General features: G+C 41.2%; 1 protein-coding gene across 21 annotated transcripts in view; it reads right to left on the bottom strand.

Moving 5' to 3' along the window:
• DMD (dystrophin) overlaps window positions 1-19,064 on the bottom strand; it is a 1,274,903-nt gene that overhangs the window by 123,200 nt on the left and 1,132,639 nt on the right. For 19 of the 21 annotated variants that reach the window (XM_064151948.1, XM_064151957.1, XM_064151959.1 and 16 more), the window contains one exon: window positions 14,026-14,086. In XM_064151948.1, coding sequence (XP_064008018.1) covers window positions 14,026-14,086 — 61 coding nt within the window. Of the gene's footprint in view, window positions 1-8,510; window positions 8,664-13,140; window positions 13,203-14,025; window positions 14,087-19,064 lie in introns of those variants that run through there. The other 2 variants (XM_064151958.1, XM_064151960.1) reach the window with 2 other exon arrangements.

Here is a 19,064-nt window from a genome sequence, read left to right as displayed (position 1 = left end):
AAAACTGGCAACTGCATTATGACTGGAGCTGGTCATAAAATGGAAGTGGAGGACGCTTTTGAGCAGAAAACTAAATGAAATGCAAATTAATGACATGCAAAACTGTAATCAGGATGCTAGAAAACATATCATAAATGCAGGCTTGTTTACTTCAGAACTTTTCTAAGTTTAACTGTTCAATCACATCTATCAAAGTCAGTATATGATTTATAGATTCCAGGGACTCTCAGCAAACAGAGTTAAAAAACCCTCACAGAGAAGAATTTTGCTTTAAACGCATTTCAAATCCTTCCTTAAGTCTTTGGGCAGAAGTAGCAGCAGGACCAATAGAATACACTTATGTGCATATGATATATTATTTGGACATTAAGATTCCTATCAAATCTGTATTTCTGAGCCTTCAGGTTAAGTTTTAGTTGGAAGGAGATTTGCCTGCAAGTTTACTTCGTATTGCCATTGTCTCTACAGTTATATCTGAAACTAATTTAGACACAGATTTCCTTAGGGACATTTACAGTCTTGTCTATGACTGTGATCTACTTACTACTGCTGCTGTTATTGCAAGTATCTGGTAGCATTTGTTTTAACTTTTCCCATGGTTTTTCAAAGATGTGTAGGTGAGAGGTCAGCCAGTGCTGCCATTGATGAAGTCCTAAGAACAACTAAGCAGAATTAAATTGAAGATGAAATAGTAGATAAAAATCATTGATCTGTGAGGACACACACAGCTTCTGATTTTCTAATGAAGGTGCAGCTTCTCTGTGTTTCAGCATGCAGTAGAGTCCATTAGGGTTTTGCTACATTCTCTACAGCATTAAAATGTGTTATCAGTTGGCTTGTAGAACCCCCAGGCTGGCAGAGAGTGGATTGGAAAATGCTGCTTAGAAACCAGAATTATTTTAGTATTTCAGTATTTTCATTCAATTGAAATCTAATACCTTTTTCTCTTCCTCATATGTGTTTACGCTGTATTTCAGGTCACAGCAGCTAAAATACTGAAACAAACCCAAGAAATCTGTATAACCATAGATTGTTTCATTTACCCTCTTCTTGAGCTGTTTATAGGCTATTTCCTGCTGCATAGGTGTTCCTTAATTATGAACAGTGTTACACCCATACCTCAGCTAGAAATGCTTTGGGTTGTGATTAAAAACTTAATGTGGTGTTCTATGTTGGTGATACAGGTGAGGTAAATACAAAGTCATCTGTTCCCAAGTCAAACACAGTAGTTTTCCAGTTAGCCCTTTAAATTTTAACCTCTCCCTAGCATATTTTTTTAGTATCACAGTATCATCAGCGTTGGAAGAGACCTCACAGATTATCAAGTCCAACCCTTTACCACAGAGCTCAAGGCTAGACCATGGCACCAAGTGCCACGTCCAATCTTGCCTTGAACAGCCCCAGGGACGGCGACTCCACCACCTTCCTGTGCAGCCCTGCTTCAAGCAGGATGACATAACCCTCAAGCACTGAGCTTTACAAGATACTCTGCAATAATACAGATTTTAAGCCCCCAAAAAAGGAGTTAACTTTGTTAAAACAGAAGCACAGTTAAATGTATGTTTGCCCCTCCTGTATTAGCTCTGCAGTAGTAAACAGAAAAAGCATCTTGGAAAAGAAAACCAGGAGATGGGTACCAACTGAAAATCCAAACCAGCAATCTGGGTATTTACTAGCTGGATATCTTAGGCCTTTTTTTTTTTTACTTAATTGTTACAATAACAGAAAGTTTTCTAGCAGATATCTAGATTAATACAAGCCACATGAATAAGACTGAATTATAATGGGTTTAGATATTTAGATTCTTTCACAATCTTTATCTATAGCAAGAAAATGAAAATGTGTATTTTAATTCCCTCATTAATTTACCATGGAATTTCATTAACATAATAGCACGTCCACATGATGAAATGTGAAGTATAGAAGTGAAAAATTAAACTCAGAGCAACAATGTATTTACAACAGCCTTCATTCTTAGTAATTTGTTGCTGTATTAAGTGAGTTTGTGTCTGTAGTAGTTTAAGACTTATTGGAAAATTCCAACTGAGAAATTGGGACTTTCCCAAAAGCTCAGTGCAGAATGTGAATAAATTAAAGGACTGGCTGTAAGAAAAATAATAATGTCTATATCATTTATTGGTTTGCTAATTGAGATAAAAAGTGAGTGCATAAATGATTTTTAATCCCTGTCCTTTGCTTTGGTCTCCTTGAAACTCTCTGCTTCACACTGCTCTCCTTATCTCTGTCCTAACCTTCTCGCTGGTACAAACCGACTGGGAGGTAATGGGAGAAGGGAGGGAGAGGGAGGAGGGAGCGGGTCTGGTTGCTGGAAACTAATCTTGGCTTAGTCCAGGGGGGAATTTTTGTGTTCTTTCTAAATTGTAAATGTGTTTTGTACATATGCATTGTATTATATGCCTGTAAATTTTAGCTTGCTGTAAATACAGAGCTTCATTTGCTTCCAAGCTCTCTGAGCTAATCTGGTGATTTTATTCAGGAGTAAATTTTCAACCCACCACAGTGTTTCTTTCAAAACCCTAACCTAAAATTTACATACAGCATCTATGCAAACAAATTGTGGCCCTGCTGGAAGAGAGGACCTAGACACACAGAACGAATACATTTAGGTAGCAAACCTTGCTTTCTACCACTACTCAGCAGGCTGCAGACAACATTTGATGACTGTGCTGCTACTCGATAATGATTGTTGTGTTTTACCATAATCTCATTTTCTGAACTCAACTGCCATGGAGAAAACACAAACACTTGTCTCATTAAAACTGCTTGAAAGAAAAGCAGTTCATTCAGAGATGCTGGGCAGCCTGACCTGGTTGAAGATGTCTCTGCTTACTGCAGAAGGGGTTGCACTAGATGACCTTCAGAGGTCCCTTCCAACCCAGACCATTCTATGATTCTATGTTGTATTGCCCTTTTTTTTCTTCATGGTATGTTTTGTCTTAAATCATCAAGCCATAGATCTCCTAATACAAAAATCTGTTTGACGAATACTTGACTTTTAAAGGAAATATGTAGCATGCAAGAGACTACCAAGCCTATACATCATGTTTGAAATTGTAATTTATCTTATAAATTTCAACTCTTCAATCAGAAAATGAGAAGTAAATGAAATGAATATGGATGATTTGATCACTCTTAACCTATTGGTTAGACTTTTAACCTAAGAGTGATATTTATACAGTTCTCAATTAATTTTATCTTTGTCTTAGAATCTATGAATTTTAAGCATAGTGTATGCTCTTGGTTGATGAAAAGCTCAACATGAGTTGGCAGTGTGCATACCATGTCCTGGGCTGCATCAAGAGAAGCATGGCCAGCAGGGCAAGGGAAGGGATTCTCCCTCTTTAATCTGCTCCCATCAGACCTCACCTGAGTGCAGTTCTGTGTGCAGTTCTGGAGCCCCCAACACAAGAAGGACATAAAACTGCTGGAGCCAGTCCAGAGGAAGGCCATAAAGATGCTCAGAGGGTTGGAGCAGCTCCGCTATGAGGACAGGCTACAAGAGTTGGGGCTCTTCAGCCTGGAGAAGGGAAGGCTTCAAGGAGATCTTGTAGTAGCCTTCCAGTATACAAAAGGGGCCTAGAGGAAGGCTGAGGAGGGACTATTTACAAGGTTTTGTAATGCCAGAATGAGGAGTAATGGGTTTAAACTGTCAGAGGGGAGATTTAAACTATATGTTAGGAAGAAGTTCTTTCCAGTGAGGGTGATGAAACACTGGCACAGGTTGCCCAGGTAGGTTGTGGATGGTCCTTCCCTGGAGGTGTTCTAGATTAGGCTGGATGAGGCTGTAAGCAACTTGTTCTAGTGGGAGGTGTCCCTGCCAAGGGAAGGGGTTGGAATTAGATGATCTTTGTGGTCCCTTCCAACCTAAACCATTCTCTGATATACAACAAAGTAGTTCTCAAGATTGAAGCTCTAATTATAAGGATATCCTAGAACTGATGAGCAGCTAATATCTGACAAGAAAAAAAATCCCTGAAAGAGATTCAATATCTAGAAAAAAATTGGTCAAATAATTCATAGTTATAATTTAGTAAGTCAAGACCAAACCAATTGCTCAGGACAGGGAATGTGCCAAGACAGATGGAGAACATTTTGAAAAATAGAAATTTATTGCAGTCCGAAGGAGAAGCAGCAATGCAGAAGGTCAGAGAGAACAAGTACAAGAGATTCAGCAGCTTCACTTTTGAAAAAAGGTCAATCTGTGAGAAAAATCTAACTTTGCCCTGACAGACAGGCCACCTAGAGGAACAGAAACAGTCCAGCTGTTAGGCCTCTTCTCAAATTCTCAGTCTTTTGATTGTTGCCAATATGAGAACATTGCATAGTCTATTCAGCTGCGCACCCACAGCAAATACACTTGGTGATGTAAACTGAACATGTCCATATCCATTACTTTTTTCATTTGGATTGAAATGTGTGGTAAATCACATGGATTTTTATTATAGTACTGCCTTATATTAAACTAAGATTATAGAATGGTTAGAGTTGGAAAGGACCTTTAAAAACGATCTAGTTTCAAACTCCTTGCCACGGGCAGAAACACTTTCCAATAGATCATGCTGCTTAAAGCCTATCCAACCTGTCCCTGAAGAATTTAAGGCATAGGGAGTCTATTATTTCTCTCTGCAACCTATTCCAGTGCCTTAGTTCTTCCTTACATCTAATCTAAATCTACCCCCTCTCAGTTTAAAGCCACTGTCCCTTGTCATATCACTACAAGTCCTTGTAAAAAGCCCCTCACCAGTTTTCTTCCCCTTTAGTTACTGGGGAAAAAACGACAGAGCAGGTGAAGAGAAACCATTTTCATTCTGACTCCTTTATAAGATAGACTTTTTTCTCACGTGGAATGAGGAAATAGTTTTTTGTGGAGTTAGTTGCATCAGAAAAGAGCCTGAACCAAGGGCAACACAGACAATGGATGTGGCAAGCACAACTGTGGAGAAGCTGTCAGTCTTTGGAGGAAAGAAAGGAACTGAAAGGTTTCTGGGTATAACAAGAATATGTAAAAAATCTGAGATATTGTTCCCCACTTCCTGAAGATTTCATTGGACAGTTGTCAGCGACTGTCTTTTCTTTGTCTGTCATCTAAATTAAGTATGTAATTGATCTTTAAAAAAAGAAATGTCTGACAGGCAAATCTTTCTATTTTTTCCCCCTTAATGTATCTAATCTTTTCGAGTTCAAAGCATTCCACTGGAAATCAAACATAATTCCTATTTTTGAATCTCACTCATTAAGCACACAATGTTTAAAACATGGGCTTGAAGTGTAAGGCAATGAATTTTAGCTATCAGGAGCAGCTGTAAAATCTACTTTTTTTATGGAAGATCTGGCATACACTCTATAAAATAAGACCATTTTGTATAGATGTCATTTGACTTTGTAAAAATCATATTGCTTGTGTCAATTTCGTATTCATTTAATTCAGTTGTTAAATGTAGCCAAGGCTACACTTAATAACTGAAGTAAAACGGAGCAAAGAGAAAAGATGCAAAAAGGAAAATTCAAGCAAAAATCACATTCAGATTACAATGCACATAACCATGTCAGTTACAATAAAAGTAAAATATTTAAGGTTACATAATTATGTTCTATTACTCTACAAAGATATGAATTCTTTGTACAGTATCGAAAGTTTACTTTTCACGTTATTGCCTATAAAAATAGTTCATTTATTACTCCCTACAGCTGGGAAACAGCAAGTAGCTGAATTTAATGCATTTAAAATGTTGATAAGTTCCTTTTAATCTAAAACTCTCACCCAGTTCATTACCTGCATAACACACTTTTAAGTTTTAACCTGCACTGATACGATCCTTGCCCTAGTTAACCTCTCTGTAGTGTTTAAATGCTGTTCTCTTTGTGAAAGTCTGAACTGAATTAATTCAACAACAAAAAATTATTATCACCTTAAATATCAGCACTGTCATTCCAAAAGGACCAAGTTCTCTTAAGTGTTATGTAAGTGCTCAAGGAAGCTGCTATCTGCTCTCCACACCAGGCTTCCATCAGTTACTACCCCTAACAAGAGGCTACAGCTCTGCCCCCAGCCCTGCTGCACCAGCTAGGAAATGCTACAATTGCTGCTGAGTACTTATAATTCATTTCAAAACAAATTAAATCCCCTTCAGTTACTTTGCATGTGAGGACAGTAACTCCCTGCTGACAGATGGTAACGAAGAGCAGAACCACAGTATCTTCCCCAAGTGCTCTTGCTCAGTCAGCGGGAACACATCTGTTTATAACCTTCGCTTTCATTTTAAAGGTAGTTAAATTTCTCATTTATTTACAGGCTGAGTGTAAATTTTCCTGACAAGTTTTGGAAGCAAGGCTTCACAGCCCTACATGTGAGAAAGGGAAATGCTACGCTTGAGCAAACCTTTGAGAAACATCGGCTATTTCATTTAGGGGCTTGTGCTAGACAGCACGAGAATTTATATGGCAGAAACGCAGACTGAAAAGTATTGTGCTTTTGCTTTCCTTCACAACAGTTTTGCCTTCTTGTTGTTGTTGTTTCTTTCTTTTTTTGTATGGAGAGTTCATCACTGAAGGATCAGAATAGCTGTGCTTTTAAGAAACCAAAATAATACCTTTTTGTTCCTTGCTGTGGTGGTTTGGCCCAGGTCCCCTTAAGGAAGCCACAGAGTTCTCCAGGAGGAGCAGAGAGGTCCAGGAGGTGCACCCCAGAAATTGAAATTTTGTTATTTAATTCCATAATCCTGCCACCACTTTGTCAATGGGCAGCGAAGCCAAACCCTCGTTTTCTCTCCTTTCTTTCAGCTCTCTGGGAGTCCTTATCTGGTAAATCCATGGGGGAGCAACCTGCCTACAGCCTTCAAGGCTGCAAGTGAACTTCTTGCTGTGCAATCAGGACTGGTTGGGCCTAACAGGAGGGAATGGGGGCAGAGAAAATGAGCACTGGGGGGTTGTGGTTTAGTATGGTTGGGGGGAAGGTTTTCACAGAATCACAGAATATCAGGGGCCAGAAATGACCTCAAAAGCTCATCCAGACCAACCTCCCTGCCAGAGCAGGATCACCTAGACCAGATCACACAGGAACACATCCAGGAGGGTTCTGAATATCTCCAGAGAGGGAGACTCCACAAACCCCCTGGGCAGCCTCTTCCAGTGCTCTGTCACCCTCACAGGAAAAAAGATTCTTCCTCATGTTTAAATGAAACTTCCTATGCCTCAGCTTCCACCCATTGCCCCTTGACCTGTCACTAGGCATCACCAAGCAGAGTCTGGCTCCATCCTCCTGGCACTCACTTATTTATAAATATTGATGAGGTCACCTCTCAGTCTCCTCTCCTCCAAGCAGCAGAGCTCCAGCTCCCTCAGTCTCTCCTTGTAAGAGAGATGTTCCATTTCCTTAATCATCTTTGTGGCTCTGCGCTGGACTCTTTCAAGCAGTTCTATGTCCCTCTTGAACTGGAAGACCCAGAACTGGACACAGTACTCCAGATGCAGCCTCACCAGGGCAGAGTAGAGGGGCAGGAGAACCTCCGTAAACCTACTAGCCACAGCCCTCCTAATACGCTCCAGAATGACATTGACCCTCCTGGCCACAAGAGCACACTGCTGGCTCACGGTCAACCTTCCATCCACTAGGACTCCCAAATCTTCTTCCCCTTCACTGCCTTGCAACAGGTCAGACCCCAACCTATACTGGTTGTTCTTTCCCAGGTGCAAGACTCTACATTTGCCCTTGTTGAATTTCATTCCGTTTCTTCCTGCCCAACCCTGCAGCCTGTCCCTGTTTTGAGGAGTTCTTATGCATATTAGGAGGAAGTTCTTGCCAGAGAGAGTGACTTGCCATTGGAATGGGCTGCCCAGGGAGGTGGTGGAGTTGCCATCCCTGGAGGTGTTCAAGAGAAGACTGGATAAAGCATTTAGTGCCATGGTCTAGTTGACTGGATAGGGCTGGGTGCTAGGTTGGACTGGATGATCTTGGAATTCTCTTCCAAACTGGTTGATTCTATGATCCTGCATCTGTATTAGGTGTTAAGGATTCACATATTCCGTTTTTTCCCCCTACGTATCTCTAAATACATTTTTCTGTATTCCTCTCCAATTCAGCAAGAGTGTTTCTATTTTACTTCCTTCAGGAGTAGAATAATTACTTCTGTCCACTCTCTAAACCTCAACATTTGGTAGACAGGTAAACTGTCAGCCATGCACATGTTTTTCCTAGTTTGCTCACAGCTTCACTCACTGTGTATGCATAACCATAGACTCTTTCTTTATAGTCCTCCACCTCTCTCTGCTCCCTCCAACAGATATTCCGTACTTTTGTGTCTTGTACTAATCTACGTTCTGCAAAAAGAAACAATTAACCCAGATGAGTTTACCAGAGCAGCAACTCTTTGCTCCATTTTATCTTAGTAGAATTTAATTCAGACAGATTGATTTATCCCATCTCTAAGTTGAACAAAAGTAAAAGAATTGTGGCTTTAATCTCTTTGCTTTTATAATAAACATTCAGGGTTCTTAGCTTTTTTTTATTTTCAGTGTTGAAATTCTGCATGGTTAAACAACAATTAAAGGGGAGATTAAAAATTAAGACAACAAAGAAGCATGTTTATAGAAACTGTCCTGTTAGATCTTCAGTATCAAGTATGGAAAGATTGCAGAACTTAAAACTAACAAAAAAATGCATGTCACAAGCTGCTACATTTAATGTGAGCCAAATATTCTCACAGGAAACTACAAAATGGAAGAGACTAAGCAAGTGAAGATGTATACTCCTTGGAGTTAACTCATTGCATAGCAAAGTCATATTGATAGGCTCATGTGGATCTTCTCAAGGAGGCAAATCTATACTCCTGAGAATCCAGCTTTGTCCCCAGCAGGACAAAGTTCAATGAACTGCTATAATCTGTATAAGAAAATAAGCTTGGCTGGGAAATAACTTGGAAGGCTTCCTTTGTGGGAAGTACTGAGATGAAAGACTACTGTAATTTTGCAGAAGCATTTTAAACCCTTCAAAAGAATGGGCACAGCAAGAGGGTGAGAAGACAGACACTATTAAATAGTATGCTGGTTACAGAGAGGAAGAATAGTGTGAAAGACAGCGCAGACATAGTCACGCCTGCTATATTTCAGCACACCACGATGGCAGGACTAATGAATACATTTTTTAGAGAGAAAATATGTCACAAACTTCAATCCAACTCTTCCTCCTTACTCCAAAGCAGCAGAGATCTCCTAGCACTGTGTAGCGGTCATGTTTCCCCAACAGAGGATAAGCCACACATGAGAGACGCAAACATGATTCAGAGTACAGCTGTTTAATGTCCCCTCATGTCCTAGGAGGATGGACACTGAAGAGAACTTATGTCATGCACAGAGCTTATTCTGGTGTTGCAAAATCTGAAGCAGACATTTGATTTGCTATCTATCACTGCTTTGGAGCAGCTCCTCTATGTTTGGAAGATAAGATTGTGCATGTGTATGCATGCACACACACACAGCCCTTTCAGCATGAGGTGAGCTCTGTTAAGGTGTGATCTAATGAATTACTATGTTACAATCTGCACCTTCCCTACCTTCATTATCTGGTTTAGGTTTTGGGTTTTTTTTTTAGAATTTGAGATTTTTTTTGTCTTTTGACATGTAGTCAGTAGTCTTTGTGCAGTGCGTTTTCCCTCAGATCTGCTTTTCAGATTTGAGGAGCAGTAATTGCCTGGTTTGCCTTATAAAAACTTAAATTTAGCAATTTTAATGAATACCTAATGTGTTTTTAAAGAGTACAGACATGCCTGTGCCTGCTTCTGAGCTCCCATTTTCTCGGTTGCACTCTAGTAAGAGTAGGGCCAAGGTCTTCAAGGAACAGGATTGATTAAGCTGAAAAATATTTTTTTATATACCTCTCCTTTTTTAAAATCTGAGATATGAAAGATTTAAATTTCTTACTGGACACAAATAATATATCAAAGGAGAAAAAAGATCAAAAGGAAAACTGTTGGATAAAATGTGGTTTCGAGAAATTACACACAGAATCATAGAATCAACCAGGTTGGAAGAGACCTCTAAAATCATCCAGGCCAATCTATCACCCAGTCCTATCCACTCAACTAGACCATGGCACTAAGTGCCTCATCCAGGCTTTTCTTGAACACCTCCAGGGACAGTGCCTCCACCACCTCCCTGGGCAGCCCATTCCAATGCCAATCACTCTCTCTGGCAAGAACTTCCTCCTGACATCCAGCCTAGACCTCCCCTGGCACAACTTGAGTCTGTGTCCCCTTGTTCTGTATGTTTTAATGAGGAGGTAAAACAGAGAACTTTCTTTTTCACTCAAGTTTACCTTGTGCTTTGGGCAAGTGTTCAGCACCCAGACAGCAATGTCCACTCGCTTCTTGGGAAGCCAAGATACTTCTGCTGTCCTGGACCACCCGCATTTGGTTTCCCAGTTCACTAAGGAAGAGCTGATCTGCTAGTCTAGCTTGTCATCTCCATAGAGATGGAAGCACACAAATAAATGGAAGGAAATCCACCAGAATGCAACAGCTGGTGCAAGGGAATTAGACTGCAATTTTCATGAGGCTCTCAGTAGTCCAGCAGACTACAACATGATAGAGACTGGGAATAGGTGATATATGTTGTCCACTGTAATTGCATTTTTTATGGTAACGATGCCCACACCAATGCAACTTAAAACAAAACAAACCAACCAAACAAAATGCTGTGAATAATCTCAAGAAGGAATGATTGAAGTGATACACCAAAAGGTTGTGCTGTCATTCATCGAGACTTAGACAGGCTGGAGAGTTAGGCAGAGAGAAACTTCGTGAAATTCAACAAGGGCAAATGCAGAGTATTGCACCTGGGAAAGAACAACCCCAGGTATCAGTACAGGTTGGGGATTGACCTGTTGGAAGGCAGTGAAAGAGAAAAGGATCTGGGGGTCCTAGTTGGTGGGAGATTGACCATGAGCCAGCATTGTGCTCTTGCATCCACAAGGGCCAATGGCCGATGCTATTCTGGGCTGTATTAGCAGGGCTGTGGCTAGTAGGTTGAGAGAGATTTTCCTGTCAGGCTCTTGGTGATGCCCAATGACAGTACAAGGGGCAATGGGTGGAATTTGAGGCATAGGAAGCTCCATGGAAACACAAAGTGGGTTTTTTTCACTGTGAGGGTGACAGAACACTGGAACAGGCTGCCCTGGCAGGTTGTGGAGTCTCCCTCTCTGGAGATATTAAAAACTTGCCTGGATGTGTTCCTGTGTGATCTGCTCTAGGTGATTCTGCTTAGCAGGGGGTTTGGGATGGATGATTTTTCGAGGTCCCTTCCAGCCCCTGACATTCTGTGATTGCATGGTTCTGTGATAGCTTTAGAGGCAACTAGATGCTATAGTTTAATCAACAGCATAAAAATGAAATTTTAAACAGTAAAATTATGAGGCTTGAAGACACCTAACAGTAAGTAAACAACACTGCTGAAGATTTAGCACTAAATACTGCCTGAATTATGGATTTATCAAATGTTATGTCACTGCAAACGTGAAAATGATGAGATAAAACAGTTAAGCACCAAGGGAAAAATCACATAAAATGAAAAACAGTAAAACATGCAGCAAATTTGATTAACAAAGGAAGCTGCCACCAACACTTGGCACCAAAGACAGAAAATGATGTAAACATGAAGAGAATGCTGTAACTGCTTAGTCTCCATGGAAGCTCTCTGAGAGAATTAACAACTGATACAGGAGTAATAGGTAAAAGATTCAAGAAAAGATGTGCTAAGGTAAAAAGCTCAGATGGTACAGAAAATAATTTAATTACGTGTACCTGAAATGTGAGTGAGGAGAATGGATGAAAAGAAAAATTACTTAGGAGAGGAGAATTACTTAGGAGAAGGGAAAAGATGTAACAGATCACTAAGGCTCACTAAAACTTGACTGGTTTGTTTTATATCTCAAGGGCAGCAAGTTTCTCTGTAAAAGATGTGGCTGCATTCAAACTGAAGCTGCCAATGCTACAATTCTTTGGGAATATTAAGGCATTTTCTAAAGTGAACAAAACAAAAGCATTCCTTGGAATTTCTAAGTGGCCTAGAGGAGAAGACAAAAATCTATTACAGACTGAGGGAGGTTCTTCTTCCCTCTACTCTGCCCTAGTGAGACTTCAACTGCAATACTGTGTGCAGTTCCAGGCTCCTCAGTTCCAGAGGACAGGGATCTACTTGAGAGAGTCCAACAGAGGGCTGCAAGGATGATTAAAGAGCTGAAGCACTGCCTTATGAGGAAAGACTGAGAGACCTGGGGCTGTGTAGTCTGAAGAGGAGAAGACTGAGAGGGGATTTAATAAATGTTTATAAATATCTGAGGGCTGTGTCAAGAAGCAAGCTTCTGCTCACTTATGCCCTGAGATGGGACAAGGGGCAATGGATGTAAACTACAGCACAGGAACTTTCACCTCAACATGAGGAAGAACTTCTTCACTGTAAGGGTCACAGTGAGCACACAGTGCACTGTAAGGGCACTGGCAAAGAGAGGTTGTGAAGTCTCTTTCTTTGAAGACATTCAAGACCTGTGTGACCTGCACTGGATTCTATGGTCCTGCTCTGGCAAGTGGGTTGGACTTGAAGATCTCCAGAGGTCCCTTCCAACCCCTAACATCCCGTGTCATCCTGTGTAACAAGCAAGACCATCACTGACCCTTTCAGCACAGAGTCATCAGTTACACACGGCTGCTGGATGCGAGTAGCACAGAGCTGTGAGAAGCCCAGCCTGAAGCACATCTTCTGCCTACATTAAGAATTGTCAAGGCATCTTTCCCCATCAAAGCAAAGCATGCCATGGGGAAGAGAAAAGTGGGTTCTTTTTCTTTATAGCAGTGCCATAAACTGATGCTTACATGCCAGAGCATCGACTTGTTTTCCAGAATTTGTCTACTGTAGATTGCCCTTCCTCTTTGATAGTGCTTTCCAATTTCTTGCAGCTGTTTCATTACTTATAGCCAAATACAAACATCAAAAAATAAGACAAATGTAATGCAACAGTAAACCAAATTTGCCAGGTAGAACTGTACCTCTGAATTGCACTACAGGCAGTTTTCTCCACGCATAACTCAAATGCTTGTTCTGAAGCTTTGTAGAAGTTCACCTTTGTTATGTGAGTTGCAATTGAAGTGCCACTGCAAAAGCCATCTGCAATGAGGTGGCTTCAGCAACACTACCTGAGGTTGCCAAGTGTGGTGGGAACACAAGGAAGAACCAGGTAAATATGTGTATTGAATAGCACATTTCAGTCACTCACACTACCATCTTTCTCACAGTTACTGCATCACCTGTTTCTTCACAAGTTACACAGAAGCAGTTTAAGGCATATATTATAGATAATATAGAATAAAAAAAGAAGGGAAAATGTATTAAAAGTTTGTTTTTTTTTTTCATATAGTGGCTCTGATTAGGACACTAGAAGCAGGTGTTTCTAAATTCAAGTTGATTTCTAAAGGTTTCTTCTCATTTGTTATGCATAAACATTCTTAAAAGCAAACTGTAACAATTTAGGACCTAAACTCTGAAAGAATATTTCAGGGGGACTAATTCGTCCCTTGTCATTCCTCAACTACCAACTTTACCAAGTGCTGTCCTAAAGGAATTCATGGCATAAAACACATGCACTGCTAGGTTAAAAAGTATATCACATTCTCATCTGCAATCCAGAGTGATTTCTTTTGTTTTTTGTAAAGCCTGCTACATATACTCTTCAGTGGGAATGACACAGACAAAACTATAATCCAGATACCCCAAAGCTTTAGTCAGTTTGGAAGTGATTTACAGTAGCATGAAACCAAACAACTTACAAAGCAGTGCATCCTACTGTGGTTTTAAATAGCTAGAACAATTATGTGACACTTATTGCACTCTTCATTTTCTTTTTTTTGTTCTTCCCATTTAGACACCATAGGAGCAGTTTATGATAATCTAAGAAAATTGCTAACTATCCTTTCAAATGACAAATGGAGATAGCTGGAATGAATGACTATTTATACTCACTTGATATAATACGGCACTTTGTTTGGTGAGATTGCCCTCTCCCAGGGGCCTTGGACAGAAGCTGTTAACAACAAACAAACAAATAAATAAATAACTGCACACATACATTCATACAAACAAACATACCTAGAAGAGAAACATGGAGGTCAAGTTCAAAGCAAACAGGAAAGACAACGTTAATCTCTCCAATTCCAATTTCACACTCGGCCACGCTGAGACCAGTTTTGTTTGCTCAGTTGTCCATGAAGGCAGGAAGGATTAACCTGCTGTTCTGAAATTTCTGGCCTAACCTGAAAGAAATTAAACTCATTCAGTTGCAAAGATAGGTACAACCCAACCCCCCCCCCCCCCCCCCCCCCCCCCTCCTGCTTGGATACTAAGCTTGCAGAGCAGGTAAAAAGCAGAACAAGCATTCTGTCTTTCTGGTATATTCGTTTGTAGGGTTCCCCCTGCTAAGGTGTTTGACTGGGTTTCTGTCAATATCTGTCTTTGGGTGGTGAGTGCTTTCCAGCCTTCAGAATTATCTACTTGTTCACATTTTATTTTGTGAGAACATACAGGGAGAGACTACCTAAGGATTTTGCTTGTCCTCCTGTTGACCTCTTCTACCCTACAGTAAGGGTGACAGAGCACTGGAACAGGCTGCCCAAAGAGGTTGTGGAGTCTCCTTCTCTTGGAGAGTTTCAAAACCCACCTGGATGCATTCCTGTGTGAACTACCTTAGGGGATCCTGCCTTGGATGATCTCTGCAAGTCCCTTCCAACCTCTAATGTTCTGTGATTCTGTTTTAAATGGAGAAGAGTTTTATTTCTCCACTTTACTAATTGCATCTGACTGACTTCCAAAACCAACAAATAGCAGAGAAAATGACAGTGAGATCACAAAGCATAGAGAGGAAATGCCTACCATACATTAAATGTCCACATCGACTTACAATATAATGACAATATTTTGTAACAAAGGTTTTATGCAACTTGCTGTCAAAACAGTTGTCAATTAATTTTTTCTATTAAGGGCTGGCCATCAGAAAGATAATTATGTTATTAGGATTTTGCTATCTGTCAAAACCAATAGGATGAAGAATTTTCTATGTTAACAAAATTGTTAAAAGGGAAAAACAAGTGAGAAGTAATCTAGTGGAGGAAAAAGAAAAGCCCATTTGCTTCACTCAGTGTAACTCTTCTTTTTAGTGACCCCTGCTGTTCACAAAGTAAAAGAACCATTGTGAAGACAATGACTAATTAACTGCCTTTGAGTATTCTCTTTCCTTCTGTTATTCAAAATAGACCACTCCCCAGTTGCAGCTACTTTAACAAGGCCAACAAATCACAGTACATACAAATAAAAGTGACCAATATACACATTTCACGTATGCTGTACCAGAACTGTTAATCAAGTTCACAGAAGTCAGCCTGCAGAATATACTGCTCCTCTCTTGCCCACCTGCTGGACTGTGCACGAAAGTTGGAGAAAAAAACATGAAACATGCTTATAAAGGGGTTGTTTGGTAGAGTTGCAGGAACAGGAGTTGTGAGGAAGAGCTGCAGGGACCTCAGAAAGGGAAGGTACATCAGATAGCAGCAGGGAAATAAGATGGAGCCATTTCAGAAACCTGCAAACCTCTAGTTAAGGATTTCAGGACATGGTATAGTGGTTATGGAGGTGCTGGGTAAAAGGTTGGAAGTGATGATTGTAGAGTTGATCATCTAAAGATGGTCTGAAAAGGAGAAGAAAAACAATGGGGAACAGGGTGTGGGCTGAGGAGTGGGGCAATGGGTTTCACATACATTTTAGACAACGCTGAGAGGGAAAGGAAGGAATAAATTAGGAGGAAATATGAATGTGGTTATCCTGTCTCAATTGCTAGTGGCCTATGAGAGCATCTCTGTAGGTCTTATTGCTGTCTTTAACCTCCGACTACACATCTGTAGCTAAGCTGAGTGTGTTGGTCTCCTATTACTTACACCATTTCATGTTCTTTTAAGAAGAAAGGTGAAACTAAATTTCAGAGGCATGAGCCACAGAAACAGGTAACTCTCAAAGTGTGCAAGAAACACACAATTGGAATTACAGTGTTAGACTTCACAGAGAAATAGCATGCTGCACTGCCACTGAGGTCTGCAGCATGACCCACACATACAAGGAACATGGAACCATGTGCATTTCTCAAATAGAAATACTCCAATGTAATATATACAAGATTAAATACTCTTCACTGGGACAAAGACTGTAATTTTGTTCAATGTTTGTAGACTTCAGAGCTGAAAAGCTGTGGAGGCCAAGGAGGGGTTGAACTAGACGATCTTCAAGGTCTCTTCCAACCCAAACCATTCTGTGTTCTCATGTGCAGAAAGAATAATTGAGCATTGTGGTCAAAAGGTTTGTATGAACCTCAACCTAAGGTTAGAAGTAGGCCATGTTCACATTCCATGTTAGTCTATTTTTGATGCTTTCTTGCACTCCTATAAGCCATGCGACAGGTTGCATCTTTACACCATTTGAGTCCATAGCAGTACAGAGAAACGGGAAAGCTGCACGCATCTTACAGCTGCAGCTTGTGCTACCAAAAATGAGCAGCTCAATGAACCTTCAGAAGGATCTGCTCCGTGATTTTGCCAAGCATAGAAGCAAGACTGACTGGCCTATAATTTCTGGGGTCTTCCTCTGTTCCCTTTTTGAAGATGTGGGTTATGTTTCCCCTCTCAGCAGGCACTTCACCAGACTGTCACGACGGACAGCGGTTTGGCAATTTCATCTTCCAGTTCCCTTGGGACCCATGGGTGGATCTCGTTGGGCCCCCTGGACTTGTGCATCTTCAGGTTCTTTAGATGGTCTTGAACTTCACCTTCACTTATAGTGGGTAGATCTTCCTTTTCCTTCCCCCTGCCTTTGCCTCCTGGAGCCCTTGCTGGTAAACACTAAGGCAAAGCAGTCATTGAGCACCTCAGCTTTCATATCCCTCATGACCAGGTCTCCATTTTCCTTTTGGAGAGGTCCCACATCTTCTCTAGTCTTCTTTTTATTTCTAGTGTACCTGAAGAAAGTCTTGTTCCCTTTTATATCCCTAGCCAAGTTTAATTCTATCTGTGCTTTTGATTTCCCAACCTGATCCCTGCCTGCTTGGACAACATCTTTGTAGTCCTCATGCATGGCCTGTTCTTGCTTCCATTCCCCACAGACTGTCCTTTTCTTGCCCAAGTAAGTACAAAAGCACCTCATTCATCCACACTGACCTCCTGGTACGCTTGCCTGCCTTCTTGCTTGGGATGCACTGCTCCTAGGCTTGGAGGAGACAGTCCTTGAATACTGATCAGCTTTCTGGCACCTGTTTTCCCTCCAGGGTTTATCCCATGATGACCTGCCAATCAGATCCCTGAAGAGAGTGAAGTCTGCTCTCTTGAAATCCAGAGTAATGAACTTTTTTAGCAACCCTCTTTAGTGCCTTGAGGATCTTAAACTCTGACATTTCATGGTTGCTGCAGCCAAAACTGCCCTGAAGTTTCACATCACTCACCAGCCCCTCTTTGTAGGAGAGGACAAGGTCCAGCATAGCACCTTTTCTTATGGGTTCCTTTACCACTCACAGGAGGAAACCCTCACCAATGCAGCCCAGGAAATGTTTAGATTGCTGGTGCCCTGCTGTGCTGTCCTCCCAGCAGAAATTCAGGTGGCTGAAATCTCCCATGAGGGCCATGGCTTGTGAACGTGAAGCTGTTCCTGTCTGCTTATAGATGGCCTCATCTATAAACTGCTGTAAATGTAATGCAGATGACTGATATTCTCCATCACTGCCCAGAAGGCAGGAGGAAAACAAAGCCAAGAAGTGAGACAAAGATTACAATTTCACTTTGCACTGTCAGTTGCTTGTAAATTTCTTTGTGTATTCCTATTCAGTAATACTAACCTGGATGCTAACAAATAGCTTTAAAAGTCCTACTCAGTGACAAAAATAAAGTTTCTTACAGAATCACAGAATGTCAGGGGTATGGAAGTGACCTCAAAAGATCTTAGTCCAACCCCTCTGCCAGAGCAGGAGCACCTAGACCAGATCACACAAGGAACACATCCAGGCAGGTCTTGAATATCTTCAGTGAGAGAGATTCCACAACCTCTCTGTGCAGCCTCTTCCAGTGTTCTGTCATCTCCACAGGTAAAAAATTCCTCCTCATGTTTCCATGGAACTTCCTGTGCCTCTACTTCCACCCATTGCCCCTTGTCCTGTCATTGGGCATCATCGAGCAGAGTCTGGCTCCAATCCTCCTGGCTCTCTCACTTTACATCTTTATAAACATGAATGGGGTCACTCCTCAGCCTCCTCTTCTCCAAGCTAAAGAGCCCCAGCTCCCTCAGTCTCTCCTCATAAGGAAGGTGTTCCACACCCTTAATCATCACCCATGGGATTTGGTATTATCTGAGGACAAATTAGAACAAGATTATATTGTTACTTTAAAAAACAGAATATCTTTCATTGTTATCAAAAAATAGGGAAGAGTGGCTGGAAAGATGTCATTAGAGAAAAGATCTGAGGCTGTTGAGCAACAGCTGCTAGGCATGAGCCAGCTCAGGTGGCCAAGTAGCCCAATGGTATCCTGGCCTGTATCGGGAATACTGTGGCCAGCAGGACCGGGGGAAGTGATTGTCCACTTTTACTCAGCACTGGTGGAGCCACACCTGGAATACTTTGTTCAGTTTTGGGGTCCTCACTGCAAGACAGACATTGAGGTGCTGGAATGTGTCCAGAGAAGGGCAGCAAAGCTGGTGAAGAGTTTGACAAACAGGTCTTATCAGGAGCAGCTGAGGGAACTGGTGGTGTTTAGTCTGGAGAAAAAGAGGCTGAGGGGAGACCTCATTCTCTCTACTACTACCTGAAGAGTAGTGGATGTTGGTCTGTTCTCCCTAGTGTCAATGGAGAGGACAAGAGGAAATGGCATCAAGCTGAGCCAGGGGAGGTTTAGATTGGATATTAGGAGAAATTTCTTCACTGAAAGGGTTATTAAACACTGGCATAGGCTCTCAATGGAGGAGGTGCTTGAATCACC

This window comes from Pogoniulus pusillus, chromosome 12 (assembly GCF_015220805.1).
Source record: "Pogoniulus pusillus isolate bPogPus1 chromosome 12, bPogPus1.pri, whole genome shotgun sequence".
Lineage (NCBI taxonomy): Eukaryota > Metazoa > Chordata > Aves > Piciformes > Lybiidae > Pogoniulus > Pogoniulus pusillus.
This window is presented reverse-complemented; position numbering and strand designations above follow the sequence as displayed.